Source organism: Diaphorina citri, unplaced genomic scaffold (genome assembly GCF_000475195.1).
Source record: "Diaphorina citri unplaced genomic scaffold, Diaci psyllid genome assembly version 1.1 scaffold1555, whole genome shotgun sequence".
NCBI lineage: Eukaryota > Metazoa > Arthropoda > Insecta > Hemiptera > Psyllidae > Diaphorina > Diaphorina citri.
Window position 1 is genome coordinate 32122 of NW_007378981.1, and position 22485 is coordinate 54606.

Consider the following 22485-nt stretch of genomic DNA (forward strand, 5'->3'; position numbering starts at 1 on the left):
TAGTAGGTATCTACGACAAAAAAATGGCACTCTTTATTTCTTCCACTTTGATATATTTAGAGGTCGAAATTCTACCTACAATGTTTTTTGTAAAAGTTACGCTTATTTCAAGGTGTATTCTTTTTCTGACCTGTTGATTTTTTCTCTGCCTTCTGTCAAAAAGAACATGGTTGTGTAGTTATAAATAAATCTTATTCCATAAATCTTAGCAAGTTTTGCAAGTCATAACTTGAGACTTTTTTAAACCTTTTTACTGTCGTTGTCAAAAAATATAGGATTTCCAGTGAATTGGCCAACTTAAATTAATAACGTTCCCCTGTCCATTTTTCACCAAAATCTTGGTGGCAACACACCCGTCAAATGCTTCTTAGCTTTCAGAATCAATTATTTATCACAAGCATAGGTTTTGTCACCATTGAATAAAAGTTCGTGTTTGTTCCAGAATAGGGAGCGTATTGAAAGATCTTCCCTTGGAATCCCTAGATCCCTTATGTATCTGCACGAGGATAGGATTTTAAAAAAATTCTTTCGTTTCTTCAGAAAATCCTCGTTTTTCTTATCGCCAAAGAAGACTTTGGCTACGATCTCAAGAGTCCATAAAAAAACACATCCTTCCATCAGTCTCACAATAAAAAAATGTCGACTTTTTCAGGAAGAAATTTCGCTTCCTCCTATCTCACAAGAAAACATTTTTGCTGTTCTCAGGCCATATGTAAAAGGGAAATATAGGGTATGTCTGTCCGAATTGCTAGGGGGGAAACTTATGATGGATAGAGCAAAAATTACTAGAATAGACCCCCTAAAAAGGTTTACTAATTCCAGAAAAACTACCATACCTAAGCCAAGGAATGCGGGTTCCTTAGTTCCGGGTTCGATTCCCGAAAATATTTTCACTCCATAGCGAAGGACAAACAGCAGAAAACATTCCCCTTTCTTCGGACATTCCCTCAGACATAAATAAAGTGGTGCAATAATCAACTGTTGAGATAAAGGAACTTTAGGTCCTAATTGCTCAGTGCAAATAAGAGAGCAGTACAAGTCGCACGCTTCTGGGAGCGACTGACATAAATGGTGACATTGTACCGGACACGGAAAGTAAGTAGGTCGCTCGGGGCAGACAGTAGTAATAGACAACATTTCTCTTTCTTCGGACATTTCCTCGGACATAAAGTCATGCAAAAATCAACTGTTAAGATAAAGGAACTTTAGGTCCCAATTGCTCAGTACAAATAAGAGAGCAGTACAAGTCGCACGCTTCTGGGAGCGACTGACATAAATGGTGACATTGTACCGGACACGGAAAGTAAGTAGGTCCTAATTCGACAGCCTAAACAAAGCACTATACTTTACTTCAGGTTTGACATCCGCAGACAACATTCCTCTTCCAGACATTTCCCTCCTCAGGTTTGACATTCTGCAGACTCCTCAGAAGAAACTCTTCTTCTCGCCACAGGCCCGGGGGCAGGGCAAGAGGCAGACACGTCAGGCCTCGCCTATGACAGGATTCACCTGTGTCCTAGCGCGTACAGACACCTCGGGGTCACTCACTTCTTCACCCGGGTCACAGTGCTAGGCAGAACTGCAGGGAGACTGAAACAATAGAATATATCTTTGTTATTCTGCTCAATTGGGACTTAAAAGTAACTTTGTTGTTATTGTAGCGGTGTAGCTGTACCGAGGAGGGTTGATGGTCTCTAGTCCAGATTACTTATCCCATCCCTAACCGCAGTCAACCATCCTGAGGACCTGTGCTTTACTTTTTAAGCATGTTCAACCCTTTGTAATCTCCAGCTTCAAGATAGGTACTCCCCAGTTAGGTAATGGAGAAGAGCAATAGAAAAGGCTGTCATGCTCATGGTTACAACACAAAAACAGGTTTTTAAAAGAAAATAATAACAATAAGTTTTAAAGATTCAGATTCACTTACTTTTCTTCTGTAGCTGACATGTGCTAGATGAAACTTTCGAACTTCATTTTGCGTTGACTTGATAAGGATTTGAGGGAGGGGACTTCATTCCATGTTACACAAGTCAGTAACAAATTTTGACACCTGTTCAAACTGGGCTCCCCAGTTAGCTAATGGAGAAGAGCAATAGAAAAGGCTGTCATGCTCATGGTTCCAACACAAAAACAGGTTTTTAAAAGAAAATAATAACAATAAGTTTTAAAGATTCAGATTCACTTACTTTTCTTCTGTAGCTGACATGTAGGAGTTTTGTGACTTCATTTCTTCTAAACGTTGAATTTGTTGACGTAAAAATAATATCCTGAAACACATGAAATAAACACAAACTCAATTAATTTTGATTTCCCTTTTTTCGCCTTTCCTTTATGAGGTCAGGTTCTCCTGAACGAGATCTTCGACCCCAGCAGTTTTCATCAGTAAATGATTACTACAAATTAGATTGATACCAAGGGAAGGGCAAGGTAAACCTATACTGCTGGACTGCCGAGGTAAATGGACTTTTCAATTCTCCTGAACGAGGTCTTCGACCCAAGCAGTTTTCATTAGTAAATGGTTACTACAAATTAGACTGATACCAAGGGAAGGACAAGGTAAACCTATACTGCTGGACTGCCGAGGTAAATGGACTTTTCAGTCCTATTTGGGCAGGATAAACAAGGTATTCTTTAATAAATTTGTCTTTTTTCATTATTCCCAATCTTCTACATCGAAGAGATCATACAAACATGTGCATTTTGAGCTTGAGATGCAGATTTTCTTACCTTTGTTCTTGTATGGTAGCTTGTATTTCACTATTTCTGACTATAGCCCGGGCAGACTTGAGCGACCGGCCATCGATCGATGTCAACTAAACCGTCCACACTGCCTCGACAACAAAGATTCACCTCGTCGACTATGTTTGGACACACCTTTAAGTCTCAAAACAGAGTGTTCTTTTACCCTAACTTTTAAAATATCTCTAACCGTTTTGTCGCTATAGCTGAAAACCGCCAAAAAAACGGTCAAAAACCGCCAAAAAGCGGTCAAAATACCACCAACCTACTCAAATAAATAAATAATTGAACGTGAAACCCCTAAGGAAAAACATAGCCAAGTTGAAATTGAGAGAAGGTTGAAGGAATCTTTGTTTGTGCGTAAGCGTTTCTGCGCATTTTGACGTTAAGTCTGACGTCACAACTCTTTGAACTTTTTAATTAGAACGGCAGTTGAAAATTGAATTTTCGACCTTTTAAAGGTTACTTTTTCGGAGTTTTGACCTCAGATTTGGATTTTTCACAACTTTTTACGTAGGAATTGACCTTTTATTAATAATATTCACTTTTTCGGAGTTTTGACTTCAGATTTGGATATTTCACAACTTTTTACGTAGGAATCGACCTTTTATTCATAATTTTTACCCAACTGCAACTGCTCCATTGACCGGCCATCGATCGATGTCGACTGAACCGTCCACACTGCCTCGACAACAAAGATTCACCTCGTCGACTACGTTTGGACACACCTTTAAGTCTCAAAACAGAGTGTTCTTTTACCCTAACTTTTAAAATATCTCTAACCGTTTTGTCGCTATAGCTGAAAACCGCCAAAAAACGGTCAAAAACCGCCAAAAAGCGGTCAAAATAACACCAACCTACTCAAATAAATAAATAATTGAACGTGAAACCCCTAAGGAAAAACATAGCCAAGTTGAAATTGAGAGAAGGTTGAAGGAATTGAGATCCAGCATTTTCAGCAGACACGAAAAACTGGGAATGCAGACTTGGCCCTAATTTTCTGATCTCACCACTTTTATAGGACGACATTTTTGGATAGGAATTTCCATTTAAATTGATTATAAATAGCCGAATTCTCATTGAATCATCCCAGCGTAATAACAATTACGAAACTTAAATAAAAAATAAATTACGTAATTTTTGACCGAGGTAAAGAGATACTTATTTCCTAACCAATGCACCAGTTCCCCATAGATCACTGAAGTAAAACAACGTAGAGCGTGGTTACCATCTGGGCAATTTTAGAATGGGTGAGATTAATGTGAGTAGGCGGGTAACTTGTGGCGGGATGGAGGATAAGACCGCCGTCACTAAAAACCTCAGATGTTAAACAGTGACGTTAATGTTAAACCTTTGGACAACAATTCCCAACACAGTCTTGTCCCCCTGACTTCTCTATCTACAGATTCTATTTTAATTTATAAAAGTTTCATTCTCTTTACCTTCAGTCTAGGTTGTTTTAGGGGAGGAAAGACATAGAAATCCAAATAACAAGTGTAATTTTTTTCATATCCAATTCATCAATTCATAAGTTTAGTGAATTTTACACCAGAGAGAAACAGTTATGTAAAAAATATTTAAATAACGTGGCTGCCAGTCTTTGGCTGGTTGCGAATCACAGCACGACAACCATTCAGTTAGAAATCATCAAATCTCGTGGGGGGCGTCGTTTTCCTTCTTCTTTCTAGTTGAAACTGTGATAAATTGTTTGCTTATTGCTGCCACTGATTGCCAGAATAAAGTTCCTTATCCTCATGAGCACTCTAATTGAACCAAGTGAGTTCCAAGTTTGAATTTACGATTTTTAGCTAAATCCCCTTTGTTTTCTTAGTTTGTCTACGAATTTTACCATAACTTCGTATTGTTCGATTTTAATAAAATTTAGCAAAAATGTTCAACACAAAGGAAATTAGCTCACTCTTTTTTGACATCTATGATTTTACCTTCGTATTCTTCGATTTTAATGAAATTTAGCAAAAATGTTCAACACAAAGGAAATTAGCTCACTCTTTTTTGACATCTATTGGGCCTTTTTTTCTGTGTGACTTCTAGAGCTAACTGATTTACCAGACTAGTTGTATTTTCCTTTCGAAAACGGAACTGATTCCGATGGCCCGCCATCTTCCTATGGTTTAGTACAGGCGCTATCACACCAAAAGAGGGGAAATCACCAGACTAGTTGTATTTTCATTTCGAAAACGGAACTGATTCCGATGGCCCGCCATCTTCCTATGGTTTAGTACAGGCGCTATCACTCCAAAAGAGGGGAAAACGAGCTTCATAAGAGGGGAAATTCGAAAAGGAATATACAACTAAAGTCGAACTTGTCTAAGTGGGAATCCAAGGGACCGACAATTTTTTCCCCACTTATCCAGGTTTCCCAGTTAAAAAGTGTCCTACTTAGAGAGGTTGCCATGAAGGGGCCACCATTTTTTTCCCAGTTATCCAGGTTTCCCACTTAGACAGGTTCGACTGTACTGTGTGCCGAAATCTCCTCGTACGTTTGTTTTTGTACTTTGAGAAAATGGACATTAGTTTGTCGATGAAGTTTTTAGTGGATGGGAAAGCAGGAGAATCAAGGCAGTATAATAAATAAGGTGGCTAGTAAAATTGAAATTGCTAGAAAAAAATATGTAAATGTAATTTATTCAAAGGGGTTTGTTCAAAACCAACTATAATTTAATGAACGATTGTATATGTTTGTAAATAAATCGAACTATTGAATGACCGAGAGAGATGTGTATAAAAAAATTAATATCTCCTAATTTATATAGGTACCTAACATTATTCTAATAGGCCCGTTCCTACTTGTCGTGAGGTTAACACGATTTTTTCCGAATGGCCTGTATGGCAATGTAATTTAAATGAGAGTGTTCCCACTAGACACGACACGATTTTTTTCCTGAACGACATGCGGGAACGGGCCTTAACGAGGGACTTTAATAGGACTAGAGAGTCCTTTAATTCCTACAGAAAGCTACTTATAATAGGTAGGTGGTCAAATTCTCTAATAGGCAGTTTGGTTGGTGGTATTGAATCCACTATCTCCTAACTACACAAAAACAAAAGTTGAGCAAGGCTTTTGAAACATTTACACCATGAAATATGACAAAAGTAAAAAGTATCAGTTGGGTAAACAAGACAATTGTATCCTGTCCAAGGTGGATCATTTCAATTGATTTGGTCAAATGATTGATATTTCTAAACTCTTCAATGTAATAATAATAAAAATGGAAATGGTAAATCAGACATTTATCGCAACCCTGACTTACGTTTCCTAATGTCTTGCGCATGCCCGAGAGGGGTAGGACCGGACGGTGCCGTCAGCGGAGTGGTGCACGATTCCCGAGAGATGTGTATAAAAAAAATTAATATCTCCTAATTTATATAGGTACCTAACATTATTCTAATAGGCCCATTCCTACTTGTCGTGAGGTTAACACGATTTTTTTTCCGAATGGCCTGTAGGAGTGTAGGCAATGTAATTTAAATGAGAGTGTTCCCACTAGACACGACACGATTTTTTTCCTGAACGACATGCGGGAACGGGCCTTAACGAGGGAACAGAATTGGATTAAGAAGATTAATTGGTTACTTATAAAGAGAATATTAATAAATTAAATAGTATCAATACAATGCGATTCACAATGACCATTTTATATTACACGGGATTGTACAGGTTTATACAACAAAATAATTTAAAGACAGCATGCTATGTCTTGATTCTGTGCTCGCATTTGAAATACACAAGCAGTGTATTTGAACGAGAAAGCTGCGCAGTGAAATGTCAAGGGAACTACAAAATGAGGGTAACTTTGGGTTTCGCAATATTTTGAAATCCCACAGAAAATATTTTAATGACTATGCAACGTATTTAAAGGGGTTTCTTCTGTAATATTACGTCATATCTGCCGTGAAGTACGAAGTTCTTTTATAGAATATCTACTCAGAAACTAAAACAGGGAATTCAAAATCCAAGAACAATTAAACCCCAAATACTCTAGTTATAAATAAATCTTATTCCATAAATCTTAGCAAGTTTTGCAAGTCATAACTTAAGATTTTTTTAAACCTTTTTAGTGTCGTTGTCAAAAAATATAGGATTTCCAGTGAATTGACCAACTTAAATTATTAACGTCCCCCTGTCCATTTCTCACCAAAATCTTGGTGGCAACACACCCGTCAAATGCTTCTTAGCTTTCAGAATCAATTATTTATCACAAGCATAGGTTTTGTCACCATGAAATGTCAAGGGGACTACAAAATGAGGGTAACTTTGGGTTTTGCAATATTTTGAAATCCCACAGCAAATATTTTAATGACTATGCAACGTATTTAAAGGGGTTTCTTCTGTAATATTACGTCATATCTGCCGTGAAGTACGAAGTTCTTTTATAAATAGTAAGGGAGACACCCCTTCAAATCACCAAAAGTTTGGAATTTAGAAAAGGAGCAGACAATTTCTATGTAACCATGCTACTGCTAACACACAACATGTTAACATCTAACTGCATCAAAGGAGTTTCCAATGGTTACCCTCTCATTATCAAAGTAAGTAATTTATTTAAGGTGTTTTTAATGTCACTGTATATCCAACTATTAAAAGGTTTTAGGCCAGCCTAGTTAGCTTAGTTGGTAGAGTGTCTGCCTTGGAAGCGCTAGGCCACGGGTTTGATTCCCGCCCGGGGCGGATTTTATCCTGATTGGATAATGTTCGTTCTCGGAACGGCTGGCTTTCTCCTATCCTGTCTTCCTTCTCTCCATCCAACTATTAAAAGGTTTTAGAGGGGAGTTTTACTCTCCATTTGGCAAGAAGCTCTGGCCTCACATGAACATCACCCAGCTAGTCTTCTTCTTACGGGGTTGGTGTTTTTCATCAGCCCTAACTAGGGTGATTCTTTTGGGGTAACATTTTTTTTTTTTTAACATTTACATCTCTTTATTTCATAATACAATATATATAGATACATAACAAATTTTGAATACATTATTATAGAAAGAAAAAAAAAGGTTTTAGAGGGGAGTTTTACTCTCCATTTGGCAAGAAGCTCTGGCCTCACATGAACATCACCCAGCTAGAGTGTTCTTCTTACGGGGTTGGTGTTTTTCATCAGCCCTAACTAGGGTGATACTTTTGGGCTAACATTCTACACTCCACATTTTAAAGTGTATAAAAAAAGCAGAAGGTTCTAAGCTCTGTTGTGGACACTCGTGCGAGGGTTAGTGGTTATCTTTATGGGTGTGCACAAATTCTTTTGGGCTAACATTATACACTCCACATTTCAAAGTGTATAAAAAAAGCAGAAGGTTCTAAGCTCTGTTGTGGACACTCGTGCGAGGGTTAGTGGTTATCTTTATGGGTGTGCACAAATTTCAATGATCCATTGCAAACTCTTGGAAAAATGGTGTTCCGTTAGCCAATATTTCATGCTGGTGGGTTTAAGATAAATACATTCCTTTCCTTCCTCTATAGGTAGGATAAGGAAAGTAAAAAAGTAGATAGAAAATAGACTCTAAAAGAGGTAGATAGAAAATGGGATCTGGATCTCGTAGCTGTAGATTCGTTTGACAGTGTCCATTTTTTCAAAGGAGGTCCTATTGAATTTTGCTAATTTCAGGCCACCAGTATCAAAAAGTTAGAGTCAGATTTTAATCCAGAATTCCTCATAAGGATGATACCCAAATAGAATCTAAAAGAGGTAGATAGAAAATGGGATCTGGATCTCGTAGCTATAGATTCGTTTGACAGTGTCCATTTTTTCAAAGGAGGTATTTTGACATCAAATGGCCCTTTTCTCACCTCTACTGTATGTATTTGGTGACAGCCTTGAATGATTCTCTACAACACTGATACACTCAGGTAGCTAGGTACCCATACGTCTTCCAAAAAGTAAACTATACACGAAACTTGCAAGTCTCATCATATTTTTCCTTTCAGATTTCATCATCACCTACGGCATCATGCGAAGTTTGAAGCGAGCCTTCAAGAGCATGGTCCTGTCTTACACCAGCACCTGCGACCACAATCCTCGGCTGGCCGACATTCCGCCGTTCCAGCACTCGTTCTTCTACGGCAATTTGGACACGACTTACGACCAGTTCACGGGGCCGGCCATTCTCATTCTGGTGATCTTCTATATGCCCTTCCTCTTCACGACGAGTGCTTTGATCATGGAGAAATCCAAAGGCATTATCGAGAGGAGTATTATCGCCGGTAAGGAAGTGGTGTTACCTCATACCTCAGTCCCGCAGGGGTGTGTGACTATCTTGTCCTCTTTAGTATCTGTGACTTGTCCTCTTTATCCATAACTTTGACCATCAAGTGTGATCACTCTAATTAGAAAGTCCTCTTTATCCATAACTTTGACCATCAAGTGTGAAAACTGATTGATAGCTACGAAAAAGATTCTGAATTCCTGAAGAAAGTACACCATGCTCTATTAGAGGTAATAACACGGTTATGTAGGTTTATTATTATTTAACATCAGAAGGATTCTTTGATCTGCTAAGGTCATATCAGTATTTTCTGTTTTGCTAGGATTTCATACAGCTCAATTGTTTGATTCACCAAAGGAAGCACATTTCATGTTAACTTTTCTGGGGCATGATTTCAGGTTGAAGTTGTGGAAGGAGATCTGGAATGTCCAGAATCTGGCAGGAAATTCCCCATCAGCTCAGGAAGCTTTTCGGTTACTTAACCAAAGGGAAGAGGGAAATTGTCCAACTTACTAAGCTTTTCAGTTACTTAACCAAAGGAAAGAGGGAAATTATCCCACTTACTAAGCTTTCCAGTTACTTAACCAAAGGGAAGAGGGAAATTATCCCACTTACTATCCTGGTAGAGAGACTTTAGAAAATGCTTTGCACGGTCCAGAACTTCCAGAAGAGTTATTCAGAGTCACCCTGAACAATAATGAACAAGTGAAAATCATGATCGGCAACGTTAATTTTGGGACAAGACACATTATCTATTTTTTTAGGCATTCAATTTCTGAATTTCTATTCGTTCTTTTATCTTTTTCAGGACTCTTGACATTAGAAAATGCTTTGCACGGTCCAGAAGAGTTATTCAGAGCCACCCTGAACAATAATGAACAAGTGAAAATCATGATCGGCAACGTTCATTTTGGGACAAGACACATTATCTATTTTTTTAGGCATTCAATTTCTGAATTTCTATTCGTTCTTTTATCTTTTTCAGGACTCTTGACGTCATTTGTATGCAGTAGTGACGCAGCCGCGGGTCTGTTTGTGATAGGCACCACCATTCCATTTTTGTTCCTCAGTGGTAAGTTATCTTTAACTTTATGGACCTTCTTGCCAAGAGATAGGTACCTACCTACAAAATGACTTTCTGAACTCAAAATGTCAATGACTAGGTATTTTCCATGTGTCGTACAAACCTAAAACTCTGGTAAATTTCAATCCGGTACGTATTAGGCAAGTAGGTACCTACGTAATATTGACTAATGCCCGGGCCCAAGTTTAATCTTAATCTGTGGTCCCGGACATAAATAGGTTATACAGTAAACGGTCTTTGATTCAATTTTCATGTTTTCGTAAACTCAAAATGCCGAAAACCCATAAAAATCTGTTTCGTGTTAATGTAGGCCGGGTGGCGCTTCGAACTCTTGACGTTCGCGCGCCTCCCAGCACTCTAGATACAAGGGAAGTGTTGAAGTACAAGTTTACATTTTTTTAATTTCTTATTAATTCCGAGTAATTCCGTTTCATTCCAGGTTTCCTATGGCCGATCCAAGCCATACAGGAGCACACCCGATACTTGGCCAACTTCTTGCCTCTCTACTTGAGGAAGTACTGACGTCAGAGCATGCCCTCTTGTCAGAGGTTCCTGCCCCTTCAGCTTGAAGAGTTGGAGGCTGTTGGGTTCCAGAGGTAGACGGCCCCGATTGCGTAAGCAATCTGGCCTCTCTTTCCCTCTTCTTCTGGCCCTTTGACACCCAGGTACCAGCAGCTTTTGCAGCCCTTCGTCTCTCCGCGCCTGTCCTCTTCACAGTGGGGTGGGTTCCCCCCTGTGATGAGGCCACGCGTCGAAGTTCCGTGGGCTGTTGTTCACTGCTAGCAGAGGCGATGGTATCAACATTCATCTGTGTAGCAGAGTGTGTGTTTGCATCTTTGTACAATTGGTATGAAGGGTACTCAACTGGAGTTCCCTCTTCATGAACTATCGCTGGATCGTCATGCTCAGTAAGAGCTCCCGATCTCAGCCCGGTGGTCTGCAACAACGTGTCACACTCAACTGGAGTCCCCACGCTGTCCAAACCACCCCTCATCATCGTATTGGAAATCTGCAAATCAGGCCCCCCAGAATCCAAGGCCATTGACGGGGACGAATCCGCGCCGTGGGATTCAGAGCTCATGCTCCTACCCACCTGGGGTAATTTGTTTTCATCAGCAGACATAATATCCATGAATTTGGTTGTTGTCGGGGTGTTCTCCCCGGTTTTTCTGTCAGGGGTTTCTCCCTTATCCTTTGGTGGCGCCGCTCGACCTTAACCCGTAAGGAAACGGGGCCCCCGTGTAGCGTTGGCCTTTACATGAGATGATGCACTCTCATGCAAAGTGTACACCCCCACACCAGGCTGTGAGGTGCTACTCCGAGGTATTCTGACCCACCTGTAGAAGTGAGGATTGGTAAGAGGTTTGATAGAAGGAACTGTTAAGGTCTTATCGTACCGAAATCGAAGAGAGAAGGAAAATAGGATAGGACTTAGGAGAAAGCCAGTCTTTCCGAGAACGAACATTATCGATTGGGTAATGAGCGGTACAGCGACGGAACCAATAGAGGGAACTGTGACTGCTAAGGTCTTATCTCTTATCGTACTGAAATCGAAGAGAGAAGGAAAATAGGATAGGACTTAGGAGAAAGCCAGTCTTTCCGAGAACGAACATTATCCGTTCAGGATAAAATCCGCCAGGGTAGGAATCGAACCCGCGGTCTAGCGCTTACAAGGCAAACGAATTCTCCCAAATCTTTGTATAGTCCTTGGGAGGTTGAATATTAAATTGTTGGCGTATGCCAATTTCAAATCTAACCTAACCTATACCTAACCTATGTTTATGAGAATACTTACATGATACCTATTTTCTTTCAGATCGAATTCTCAGATGAGGAGACCGCCCGATCGTCAGCCAAACGAAATCGTATCTGGGGATTCCTGAGCATTCCGAGGAATTTCACGGCAGGTTTAGAGCTCAGGTTGACCAATTCCATGGATATGTCATTAGAGGATTCCACCGCCACGGAGATGGGAGTGGAACTTGATAAAACAGGTAGATATTTTGGAATCTAAATACATTCCTTTCCTTCCTCTATAGGTAGGATAAGGAAAGTAAAAAAGTAGATAGGAGATAGACTCTAAAAGAGGTAGATAGAAAATGGGATCTGGATCTCGTAGCTGTAGATTCGTTTGACAGTGTCCATTTTTTCAAAGGAGGTATTTTGACATCAAATGGCCCTTTTCTCACCTCTACTGTATGTATTTGGTGACAGCCTTGAATGATTCTCTACAACACTGATACACTCAGGTAGCTAGGTACCCATACGTCTTCCAAAAAGTAAACTACACACGAAACTTGCAAGTCTCATCATATTTTTCCTTTCAGATTTCATCATCACCTACGGCATCATGCGAAGTTTGAAGCGAGCCTTCAAGAGCATGGTCCTGTCTTACACCAGCACCTGCGACCACAATCCTCGGCTGGCCGACATTCCGCCGTTCCAGCACTCGTTCTTCTACGGCAATTTGGACACGACTTACGACCAGTTCACGGGCCCGGCCATTCTCATTCTGGTGATCTTCTATATGCCCTTCCTCTTTACGACGAGTGCTCTGATCATGGAGAAATCCAAAGGCATTATCGAGAGGAGTATTATCGCCGGTAAGGAAGTGGTGTAACCTCATACCTCAGTCCCGCAGGGGTGTGTGACTATCTTGTCCTCTTTAGTATCTGTGACTTGTCCTCTTTATCCATAACTGTGACCATCAAAGTGTGATCGCTCTAATTAGAAAGATTCTGAAAAGTATTTAATAGATATGTATACCTAAGTCAGTCGTTCCCAGGAAGAAGGGCTTATGTTATTTTTGCAACTAACTAACATTCAAGTATTCTTAAACCATTCCAAAGATGACAAAAGAATAGCCTCTCGCCATCATAATTTACCTGAAAATAGAGCAGGAGGAGGGAAAAATATCACTACACCCCAATCTTGGAGAGGACTAAAAAGTCCCTTGATCTATCGACCTTACCATTAGACTTTTCAGTCCCTCGACTACTGCCTTGAAAACATAGATTTTCCTCGTCGATCGACAGCTGGTCGACTATGTTTGGACACACCTCGAAACCTCCGGGTCAAGTCGACACTACTCAGCCAGAGGGGCGGGAGTACAGGTATTCAAAATATACTAAACTGTCTTATCTCCATTTTGTTTTCCAGTGGCGGGCAACAAAGGCGGGTTTCCCTGGCCATTACGTTGCTTCACGACCCAGAATTGCTCATATTGGATGAACCAACTTCGGGCATTGACCCCGTCATAGCTGAAGAAATATGGAATCATCTCTTGTATTTGGCGGAAAGTGGGCGGACAATATTGATCACGACACACTACATTGATGAGGCCAAAAAATCACACATGGTAACGTAAACAAATTTATGGGACGGAAAAATAACTTTAAATAAACTAATTGAGGGGGGGGGATTTTAATTATTTTAAGCCTGGATTCTTGTTACTAATGCCATTTCAAGGTAAGAACGACCTGCCAAAAGGTTTAAGTCAAAAGGTTTAAATCTGCCTAATTGAACGGGAAAAAATGTAGTTAATTCTACGATCTGTAAATTTTGCATGAACTTAGTAAGTAGGTACCTACTGTACTAATGTTCATGATTTGAGTTGGACTTCATAATTTGACATCAACCTCCGGATGCAAAGTCATCCGTGCTAACCACTAGACTTTTATAATTTATTTTCATTCCAGATCGGTCTAATGAGGAAGGGCATTCTCCTCGAAGAGTCCCCTCCCAAAGTTTTGCTGGAAAAGTACAACATGAAATCTCTGGAGGATGTGTTCCTGTTACTGAGCAGTAAACAGCAACAGCTTTTTAGTTACTTAACCAAAGGGAAGAGGGTAATTGTCCCACTTACTAAGCTTTCCAGTTACTTAACCAAAGGGAAGAGGGAAATTATCCCACTGACTTAACCAAAGAAGAAGTTATCCTGGTAGAGAGACTTTAGAAAATGCTTTGCACGGTCCAGAACTTCCAGAAGAGTTATTCAGAGCCACCCAGAACAATAATGAACAACAAATCATGATCGGCAACGTTCATTTTGGGACAAGGCGCATTATTTTTTATGCATTCAATTTCTTCCGTTGACCTTTTCAGGACTCTTGACGTCTTTTGTATGCAGTAGTGACGCAGCCGCGGGTCTGTTTGTGATAGGCACCACCATTCCATTTTTGTTCCTCAGTGGTAAGTTATCTTTACCTTTATGGACCTTCTTGCCAAGAGATAGGTACAAAATGACTTTCTGAACTCAAAATGTCAATGACTAGGTATTTTCCATGTGTCGTACAATCCTAAAACTCTGGTAAATTTCAATCAGGTACGTATTAGGCAAGTAGGTACCTACGTAATATTGACTAATGCTCGGGCCCAAGTTTAATCGTAATCTGTGGTCCCGGACATAAATAGGTTATACAGTAAGTCTATTGATTCAATTTTCATGTTTTCGTAAACTCAAAATGCCGAAAACCCATGAAAATCTGTTTCGTGTTAATGTAGGCCGGCTGGCGTTGAATTTTGCTAATTTCAGGCCACCAGTATCAAAAAGTTAGAGTCAGATTTTAATCCAGAATTCCTCATAAGGATGATACCCAAACTTGACTGGAGTGCATTCTACAAAGCCACACTAATGTTGGGAGATGCAGAAATTAGCATACCAGAAAAACTGATTGATAGCTACGAAAAAGATTCTGAATTCCTGAAAAAAGTACACCATGCTCTATTAGAGGTAATAACACAGTTATGTAGGTTTATTATTATTTAACATCAGAAGGATTCCTTGATCTGCTAAGGTCATATCAGTATTTTCTGCCTTTTTGTTTTGCTAGGATTTCATACAACTCAATTGTTTGATTCACCAAAGGAAGCACATTTCATGTTGACTTTTCTGGGGCATGATTTCAGGTTGAAGTTGTGGAAGGAGATCTGGAATGTCCAGAATCTGGCAGGAAATTCCCCATCAGCTCGAACTGATTGATAGCTACGAAAAAGATTCCGAATTCCTGAAAAAAGTACACCATGCTCTATTAGAGGTAATAACACGGTTATGTAGGTTTATTATTATTTAACATCAGAAGGATTCCTTGATCTGCTAAGGTCATATCAGTATTTTCTGCCTTTTTGTTTTGCTAGGATTTCATACAGCTCAATTGTTTGATTCACCAAAGGAAGCACATTTCATTTTGACTTTTCTGGGGCATGATTTCAGGTTGAAGTTGTGGAAGGAGATCTGGAATGTCCAGAATCTGGCAGGAAATTCCCCATCAGCTCAGGCATTCCAAACATGTTGCTGAAAGAAGATGAAATCTAAATGAAACCATTGACAATGCAGCAAGTGAGAATAAGAAATGCAACCCATTATCCAAGTGTTGTGAGAATACTAAGTGTGAGAAAATTGTAAATACAGGAAAGAGTGTAAATAATGAGAGTTGTCAAAATTATTGATGTACATAAGTTATGCCCTTTTAAATTCTTGGCATCACATGGGATCCACAAAGTAAGTTCCAACTTTGTTTAAGTTTAATTTTTGGAATAAGCAATCTTTTTTTTTATTTTTTTGTATGAATTATATTGCTAAAACCTGGCCATAAGTTGACAAAATAAATAACTTACATTTGACAGTACAAGTACTTACCTTATTTAAATGAGATGTGCTCCCTCCTCTGCTCACTAGTTGTTGGATCAGTTCTGGAGGTGAGGTTGGGTGTATCATTTCCTGAGAAGTAGGCTGATCCAATTATGTCTCTAGCCTACTTGGAGATGTATTGGTCATGACTTGTGTTATCCTGTAAAAGCAAGAAGTTGTGTTTTATTAATAAATTAATAAACATGGCCTAGGGTTCTCTGATGAAACTCTATGGCAAATGTATCATTTCCTGAGAAGTAGGCTGATGGCTGATCCAATTATGTCTCTAGCCTACTTGGAGATGTATTGGTCATGATTTGTGTTATCCTGTAAAAGCAAGAAGTTGTGTTTTATTAATAAATTAATAAACATGGCCTAGGGTTCTCTGATGAAACTCTATGGCAAATTAAATTATTGGTTTACGAGTATCATTCAAGTCCCACGATTAGGTATTCTGTACAAGGTATAAGAACAACATCCAGATCTCTTGGATTTCTGGGCAAGACTGATTAGATCGCTACGATAAAGGACGTTTACAGCAAACACTCGGGAGTAAACGGATTGAGTCCCATCGACCTTTTTTTTAACGAGTTGAGTCCCGATAATTTTACAATTCAGTCCATTTAGTGGACTTTAGTTTCACCAATAACTCACCCTCTTTCTCTTCTATATCTCCAGGGTGATGGCCTTCATGACTCTGGTCCCCATGCTGTGTATATTGTTCTTCAACTGGGCAGTCGGCCACATCCCCGATCAAATGCCCCTAGGCGTTGTCAATCAAGAGGCCAGCTTGTCCTACTGTGATAGTAGAACCCCTCAGCGAATCAACTGTACGTCCAGCGACTACTTTAGTTGTATCTACTTGGAGAAACTCAGGGAGCAGTCCATATATTAGTTAGCTGTCTTGTGTGTGTTGTATTAAAGCGAAGAGAGAAGGAAGACAGGATCCCTTACCCGTTTAGGGTAAAGCTCGCTCCAAGCAGGAATCGAACCCGCGACCTAGGACCTAGGCTGGCTCTAAATTTTTTGGGGGCTCATCCATCAATCAGATCTTTCGCTTATCTTTTCAAGGACGAGCAGCTATTTTCCACAAAAAATAAAATCTGGTGTGAACATCACACGACTTTCTATTACATTTGCAGAATACGTAGGTATTTGAAAAGTAATAGAAAATAAAAGAAAAATGAATTGGGTAATGAGCGGTACAGCGACGGAACCAATAGAGGGAACTGTAACTGCTAAGGTCTTATCGTACCGAAATCGAAGAGAGAAGGAAAATAGGATAGGACTTAGGAGAAAGCCAGTCTTTCCGAGAACGAACATTATCCGTTCAGGATAAAATCCGCCCAGGGTAGGAATCGAACCCGCGGCCTAGCGCTTACAAGGCAGACGAAATCTCCCAAATCTTTGTATAGTCCTTGGGAGGTTGAATATTAACTTTTTCGCGTATGTTTAAACCAATTTCAAATCTAGATACCTAACCTATGTTTATGAGAATACTTACATGATAGGTACCTATTTTCTTTCAGATCGAATTCTCAGATGAGGACACCGCCCGATCGTCAGCCAAACGAAATCGTATCTGGGGATTCCTGAGCATTCCAAGGAATTTCACGGCAGGACTGGAGCTCAGGTTGACCAATTCCATGGATATGTCATTAGAGGATTCCACCGCCACGGAGATGGGAGTGGAACTTGATAAAACAGGTAGATGGACTTTTCAGTCCTGTTTGGTCAGAATAAACAAGGTATTCTTTAATAAATTTGGCTTTTTTTCATTATTCCCAATCTTCTACATCAAAGAGATCATACAAACATGTGCATTTTGGGCTTGAGATGCAGATTTTCTTACCTTTGTTCTTGAATGGTAGCTTGGATTTCACTATTTCTGACTATAGCCCGGGCAGACTTCAGTTCCGCCGAGACTCGACACAGGTGCATGCTGCTATGATTCGACTCCTCAGCCATCTTCTGAGCCTGAAGCGAGAAAAACAAAAGTTACAACATTAGTGAGTAGAAAATGTCAAAAATCAATCTTACCTTTACTAGTTCATACGACTCCATTAGTTAACAAGTTAGAAATTAGTCAGAAAAGAGGACTCACAAATTCAGTTAAATTGTTGGGGGTAACAGAGTTTTTCTTCTGGTCCTAAACTGACAGTCTAAAAAAGTGCAACTCATACTTCATAGAATATACTTACAATGATAAAATAATATCAACTCATACTTCATAGAATATAAGTACAATGAGAAAATAATATCAACTTCTTCTTCCTAGCCTTTTCCTATTTAAATAGGGTCGGCCTTTCTTGTAAGTCTCTTGTCTCTTCCAAAGAATTCCTCCACATTTTTTTGTCTCCAAGTTCTGTACATTTGACGTGTCCTTTTCTTCAGATTTCGGCACTCTTTGGTGTACCATGGTTTATTCACATTAACCTGGGTTGGAATAGTGAACTCGTAAACCATACCGGTATCAGTGGCGGCTTTTTCTATTGTTTTCACAAGTTCTGAATAGACAGCTTGTGGTTGAGTTGGCAATTCCACATTGTTTACACGTTCACTAAATTCCACTTCTTTCTCTGGTAGCCACTTGTACCTCTTGTCTTGATTCACACAATCTTTCCACCTTTTCTTCGCTTTACCTCGCCCTTTTCTCCCCCTCACTTCCATTCTCTCAACTGTTTTCCCTATGTAGTTATCAACATACATGCATAATGGACAGAGAAACTAATGAGAAATGAATCAGACAAAACAAATAAACCAATCCATAATTTTTTGTAGGGAAGAGTGGGGCAATCTGTAACCAATCAATCATTTTTTGTAGGGAAGAGTGGGGCAATCTGTAACCAATCAATCATTTTTTGTAGGGAAGAGTGGGGCAATCTGAAACCAATCAATCATTTTCTGTAGGGAAGCGTGGGGCAATCTGCTTGTAAAGTACATATACCTGTTTTTCGCACACATCAGCAGGCCAGCCGCGGACATGCGAGGTCAAATCTTCCCGGTAGTGATTGGCGAGGGCTGGGTTCACACTGGGCGCCTGAGGTCGCATTGCATGGATCACACTGGACGTAAGACAACTCAGACTGCTTGATGTGGCCTGCGAGGTGACACTGCTCAGGCCGGATAGACTGCTTAGACAATTAGTTAGCTGTCTTGTGTGTGTTGTATTACAGCGAAGAGAGAAGGAAGACAGGATCCCTTACCCGTTTAGGGTAAAGCTCGCTCCAAGCAGGAATCGAACCCACGACCTAGGCTGGCTCTAAATTTTTTGGGGGCTCATCCATCAATCAGATCTTTCGCTTATCTTTTCAAGGACGAGCAGCTATTTTCCACAAAAAATACTAGAATAGATATTCTTATGAACGCCTGTAAACTATTATGAGTATGCAATACGCAACGTTATAAATCTGGGGGAATATTTTCGGATAAACGTTGCTAGCTTCTCATATGTAAACAAATCCATAAACTTTTCAAGGCGCCAAAATTTAAAATTAACTTCCTTCAGCTCAGGCAAGTGCTAAGAAAATTTTCTGGACTTTTCCTATTTGCTCTGTAGAATAGATATTCTTATGAACGCCTGTAAACTATATGAGTATGCAATACACAATGTTATAAATCTGGGGGAATATTTTCGGATACACGTTGCTAGCTTCTCATATGTAAACAAAACCATAAACTTTTCAAGGCGCCAAAATTTAAAATTGAAAAATTAACTTCCTTCAGCTCAGGCAAGTGCTAAGAAAATTTTCTGGATTTTTCCTATTTGCTCTGAACTTTTCCAAGTTTCAAGTGGATTATTGAGAAATTTATCTTGTGAAATAGTAAGTCTGAACTTTTCCAAGTTTCCAGTGGAGTGGATTATTGAGAAATTTATCTTGTGAAATAGTAAGGGAGATACCCCTTCAAATCAGCAAAAGTTTAGAATTTAGAAAAGGAGCAGACAACTTCTATGTAACCATGCTACTGCTAACACACAACATGTTAACATCTAACTGCATCAAAGGAGTTTCCAATGGTTACCCTCTCATTATCAAAGTAAGTAATTTATTTAAGGTGTTTTTAATGTCACTGTATATCCAACTACGAGAAATGTTAGTCCCCCTCATTGTAACCATGTTTCGAGTAAAAATTGTTAAAACAATTGCCTCGAGGATTTTTATATTCAAGCACATTTGTCACAAATTTTGTTCCTCGATTAATACCCATAATGCTGAAATTTTTGATCTAACTTGGAATCGAACCACTATATCTGGAATTCACCGTGCTAATCTCTACACTACTAAGGTTGCTGGATTCTTCCAAGTGAAGTAATTACTAATGTTCAATCTTGAATCTTTCTAAGTCAATAGGTTCCTTCAATTATTGCGTAAACTCCACGTTCTTTTCCTTAAAATATAAAATGGGTTCATTCTTAAACACGTTTCTTTGCTCCAAAAACTTAAATATACTCAAAGGATAATCCAAAGAAAACCCTAAGCCAAGAGGTTTAATGACATGTTGTTTCATGCTGTTGGGAATAAATGCTTCCCTTAGCCAAACCCTTGCAAGGGCCCTTGACCAAACTCTTGTTTGGGCCGCGGGCGAAGATTGTTTTCAAACTAAGCAGCAGTTTGTTGGGGCCTTTGGGTTTGATTTTGGCTCCGAACAAGAGACTTTCGTTGGGCCCAGTCCAAGGTACGTAATCCGGCCTGGAAGGGAAGGACGAGAGAGAAAACTAAAATCATGGTCAATACAATATTTTGTATTGGCCTGTCTTAGCGTTAAATCTGTGTTAACTTCCGTCCTTGCTCACTAGTTGTTGGATCAGTTCTGGAGGTGGGGTTGGATGTATCATTTCCTGAGAAGTAGGCTGATCCAATTATGTCTCTAGCCTACTGTCCCTGGAGATATTGATCATTTGTGTTATCCTGTAAAAGCAAGAAGTTGTTTTTTATTAATAAATTAATAAACATGGCCTAGGGTTCTCTGATGAAACTCTATGGCAAATTAAATTATCCGTTTACGAGTATCATTCAAGTCCCACGATTAGGTATTCTGTACAAGGTATAAGAACAACATCCAGATCTCTTGGATTTCTGGGCAAAATTTGTGATGACTCGCTTTTCATGTTGTCTTGAAGTAATTTCAAATCTATTATCTTACAACCTAAAGGTCCGCATTTTAAAACAACTTACAAAGGATAGAAAAGTGGATCTGTTCAAGGCCACAGAAGAGAGCAAAAGTGCAATTTATTGACACCGGAGAGTAACGAACCCGTAACTACTCGACAGTGAGTCGCAAGGACTTACGAGTTGCACCATTCCATTCAGCGTGAAAAATCATATAATCTTGCCTAACAAATACAAGAGGAGTAAACAACGTTTTCAAACTCTCAACATGACAAATCACTGGGAATTTCTCTTTTCCCTCAGGTTAAAAAATGCATTGGAATGACTATTCAGATACCAATTTATCAATGGTTTTAAAAAAGTGCAATTTATTGACACCGGAGAGTAACGAACCCGTAACTACTCGACAGTGAGTCGCACGGACTTACGAGTTGCACGATTCCATTCAGCGTGAAAAATCATGTAATCTTGCCTAACAAATACAAGAGGAGTAAACAACGTTTTCAAACTCTCAACATGACAAATCACTGGGAATTTCTCTTTTCCCTCAGTCCCTCAATATAGCCGAATCACGGGGCTCATACACACAATAAATCCCTCAGTAATATTGTCATCACTGGGCAAAGGGAGAAAAAAAAAGTCCCTCCAACAATATACATCATTGGGTCGATGTGTACTGTCAAAAATTCTTCCCTCAGTCCCTCAATATAGCCGAATCACGGGGCTCATACACACAATAAATCCCTCAGTAATATTGTCATCACTGGGCAAAGGGAGAAAAAAAAGTCCCTCCAACAATATACATCATTGGGTCGATGTGTACTGTCAAAAATTCCCTCATCAGATATACATCACAGGGCAAAGTCTAGAATAGATATTCTTATGAACGCCTGTAAACTATTATGAGTATGCAATACGCAATGTTATAAATCTGGGGAAATATTTTCGGATACACGTTGCTAGCTTCTCATATGTAAGCAAATCCATAAACTTTTCAAGGCGCCAAAATTTAAAATTGAAAAATTAACTTCCTTCAGCTCAGGGCTCAGGCAAGTGCTGAGAAAATTTTCTGGATTTTTCCTATTTGCTCTGAACTTTTCCAAGTTTCAAGTGGATTATTGAGAAATTTATCTTGTGAAATAGTGAGGGAGATACCCCTTCAAATCACCAAAAGTTTGGAATTTAGAAAAGGAGCAGACAACTTCTATGTAACCATGCTACTGCTAACACACAACATGTTAACATCTAACTGCATCAAAGGAGTTTCCAATGGTTACCCTCTCATTATCAAAGTAAGTAATTTATTTAAGGTGTTTTTAATGTCACTGTATATCCAACTATTAAAAGGTTTTAGGCCAGCCTAGTTAGCTTAGTTGGTAGAGCGTCTGCCTTGTAAGCACTAGGCCACGGGTTTGATTCCCGCCCAGGGCGGATTTTATCCTGATGGGATAATGTTTGTTCTCGGAACGGCTGGCTTTCTCCTATCCTGTCTTCCTTTTCCCTTCGATTTCGGGATGATAAGACCTTAGCAGTTACAGTTCCCTCTTTCAAACCTTTTTTTTTTTAAAAAAAAAAAAAAGTTTTTAGAGGGGAGTTTTACTCTCCATTTGGCAAGAAGCTCTGGCCTCACATGAACATCACCCAGCTAGAGTGTTCTTCTTACGGGGTTGGTGTTTTTCATCATCCCTAACTAGGGTGATTCTTTT

General features: G+C 39.5%; 3 protein-coding genes and 2 long non-coding RNA genes across 6 annotated transcripts in view; 3 read left to right on the forward strand and 2 right to left on the reverse strand.

Moving 5' to 3' along the window:
- Window positions 1-1192: 1192 nt before the first annotated feature.
- On the reverse strand, window positions 1193-18803 carry LOC103516370 (WW domain-containing adapter protein with coiled-coil-like). Its single transcript, XM_008481334.1, has 4 exons — window positions 18616-18803; window positions 17521-17645; window positions 2187-2267; window positions 1193-1590 (listed from the first exon to the last, which is right to left on the reverse strand). Exons 1-4 carry the CDS (start codon window positions 18718-18720, stop codon window positions 1545-1547), a joined length of 357 nt encoding a protein of 118 aa, XP_008479556.1. The 5' UTR covers window positions 18721-18803; the 3' UTR covers window positions 1193-1544.
- Window positions 7140-15771, forward strand: LOC103516369 (multifunctional methyltransferase subunit TRM112-like protein). 2 transcript variants are annotated; one of them, XM_017447023.2, is made up of 3 exons: window positions 7140-7290; window positions 14574-14771; window positions 15252-15771. In XM_017447023.2, the coding sequence occupies exons 1-3, from the start codon at window positions 7213-7215 to the stop codon at window positions 15351-15353; spliced, it is 378 nt and encodes a 125-aa protein (XP_017302512.1). In that variant the 5' UTR covers window positions 7140-7212; the 3' UTR covers window positions 15354-15771. The 2 variants fall into 2 exon arrangements, 1 of the variants encoding a protein (XP_017302512.1); XR_001809715.2 differs by lacking the exons at window positions 7140-7290; window positions 14574-14771 and adding an exon at window positions 15009-15075.
- Window positions 9119-9418, forward strand: LOC113470393. The gene is made up of 2 exons (XR_003393461.1): window positions 9119-9185; window positions 9354-9418. It is a non-coding gene; the product is annotated as an uncharacterized LOC113470393 (long non-coding RNA).
- Window positions 18804-19503: 700 nt separating the features above from the next.
- The window catches only part of LOC113470395 (multifunctional methyltransferase subunit TRM112-like protein), a 3355-nt gene continuing 373 nt past the window's right edge, over window positions 19504-22485 (forward strand). The window contains exon 1 of the mRNA XM_026828791.1: window positions 19504-19706. Within this exon, the coding sequence (XP_026684592.1) occupies window positions 19629-19706 (78 nt within the window). The 5' untranslated portion in view covers window positions 19504-19628. The remainder of the gene's footprint in view (window positions 19707-22485) is intronic.
- On the reverse strand, window positions 20487-20897 carry LOC113470392. Its single transcript, XR_003393460.1, has 2 exons — window positions 20846-20897; window positions 20487-20578 (listed from the first exon to the last, which is right to left on the reverse strand). It is a non-coding gene; the product is annotated as an uncharacterized LOC113470392 (long non-coding RNA).

What these genes read in the sequence shown, in the direction of transcription:
- LOC103516369 (XM_017447023.2), top strand. Translation starts at nt 7,213, where the DNA reads ATGCTACTGCTAACACACAACATGTTAACATCTAACTGCATCAAAGGA. An exon ending in GTTACCCTCTCATTATCAAA is followed by an intron (nt 7,291 to 14,573) that starts GTAAGTAATTTA and finishes TGCTAATTTCAG; the next exon opens with GCCACCAGTATCAAAAAGTT. An exon ending in TACACCATGCTCTATTAGAG is followed by an intron (nt 14,772 to 15,251) that starts GTAATAACACAG and finishes GCATGATTTCAG; the next exon opens with GTTGAAGTTGTGGAAGGAGA.
- LOC103516370 (XM_008481334.1), bottom strand. Translation starts at nt 18,720, where the DNA reads ATGCGACCTCAGGCGCCCAGTGTGAACCCAGCCCTCGCCAATCACTAC. An exon ending in GCTACCATTCAAGAACAAAG is followed by an intron (nt 2,268 to 17,520) that starts GTAAGAAAATCT and finishes CATGTGTTTCAG; the next exon opens with GATATTATTTTTACGTCAAC. An exon ending in ATGTCAGCTACAGAAGAAAA is followed by an intron (nt 1,591 to 2,186) that starts GTAAGTGAATCT and finishes CTATTGTTTCAG; the next exon opens with TCTCCCTGCAGTTCTGCCTA.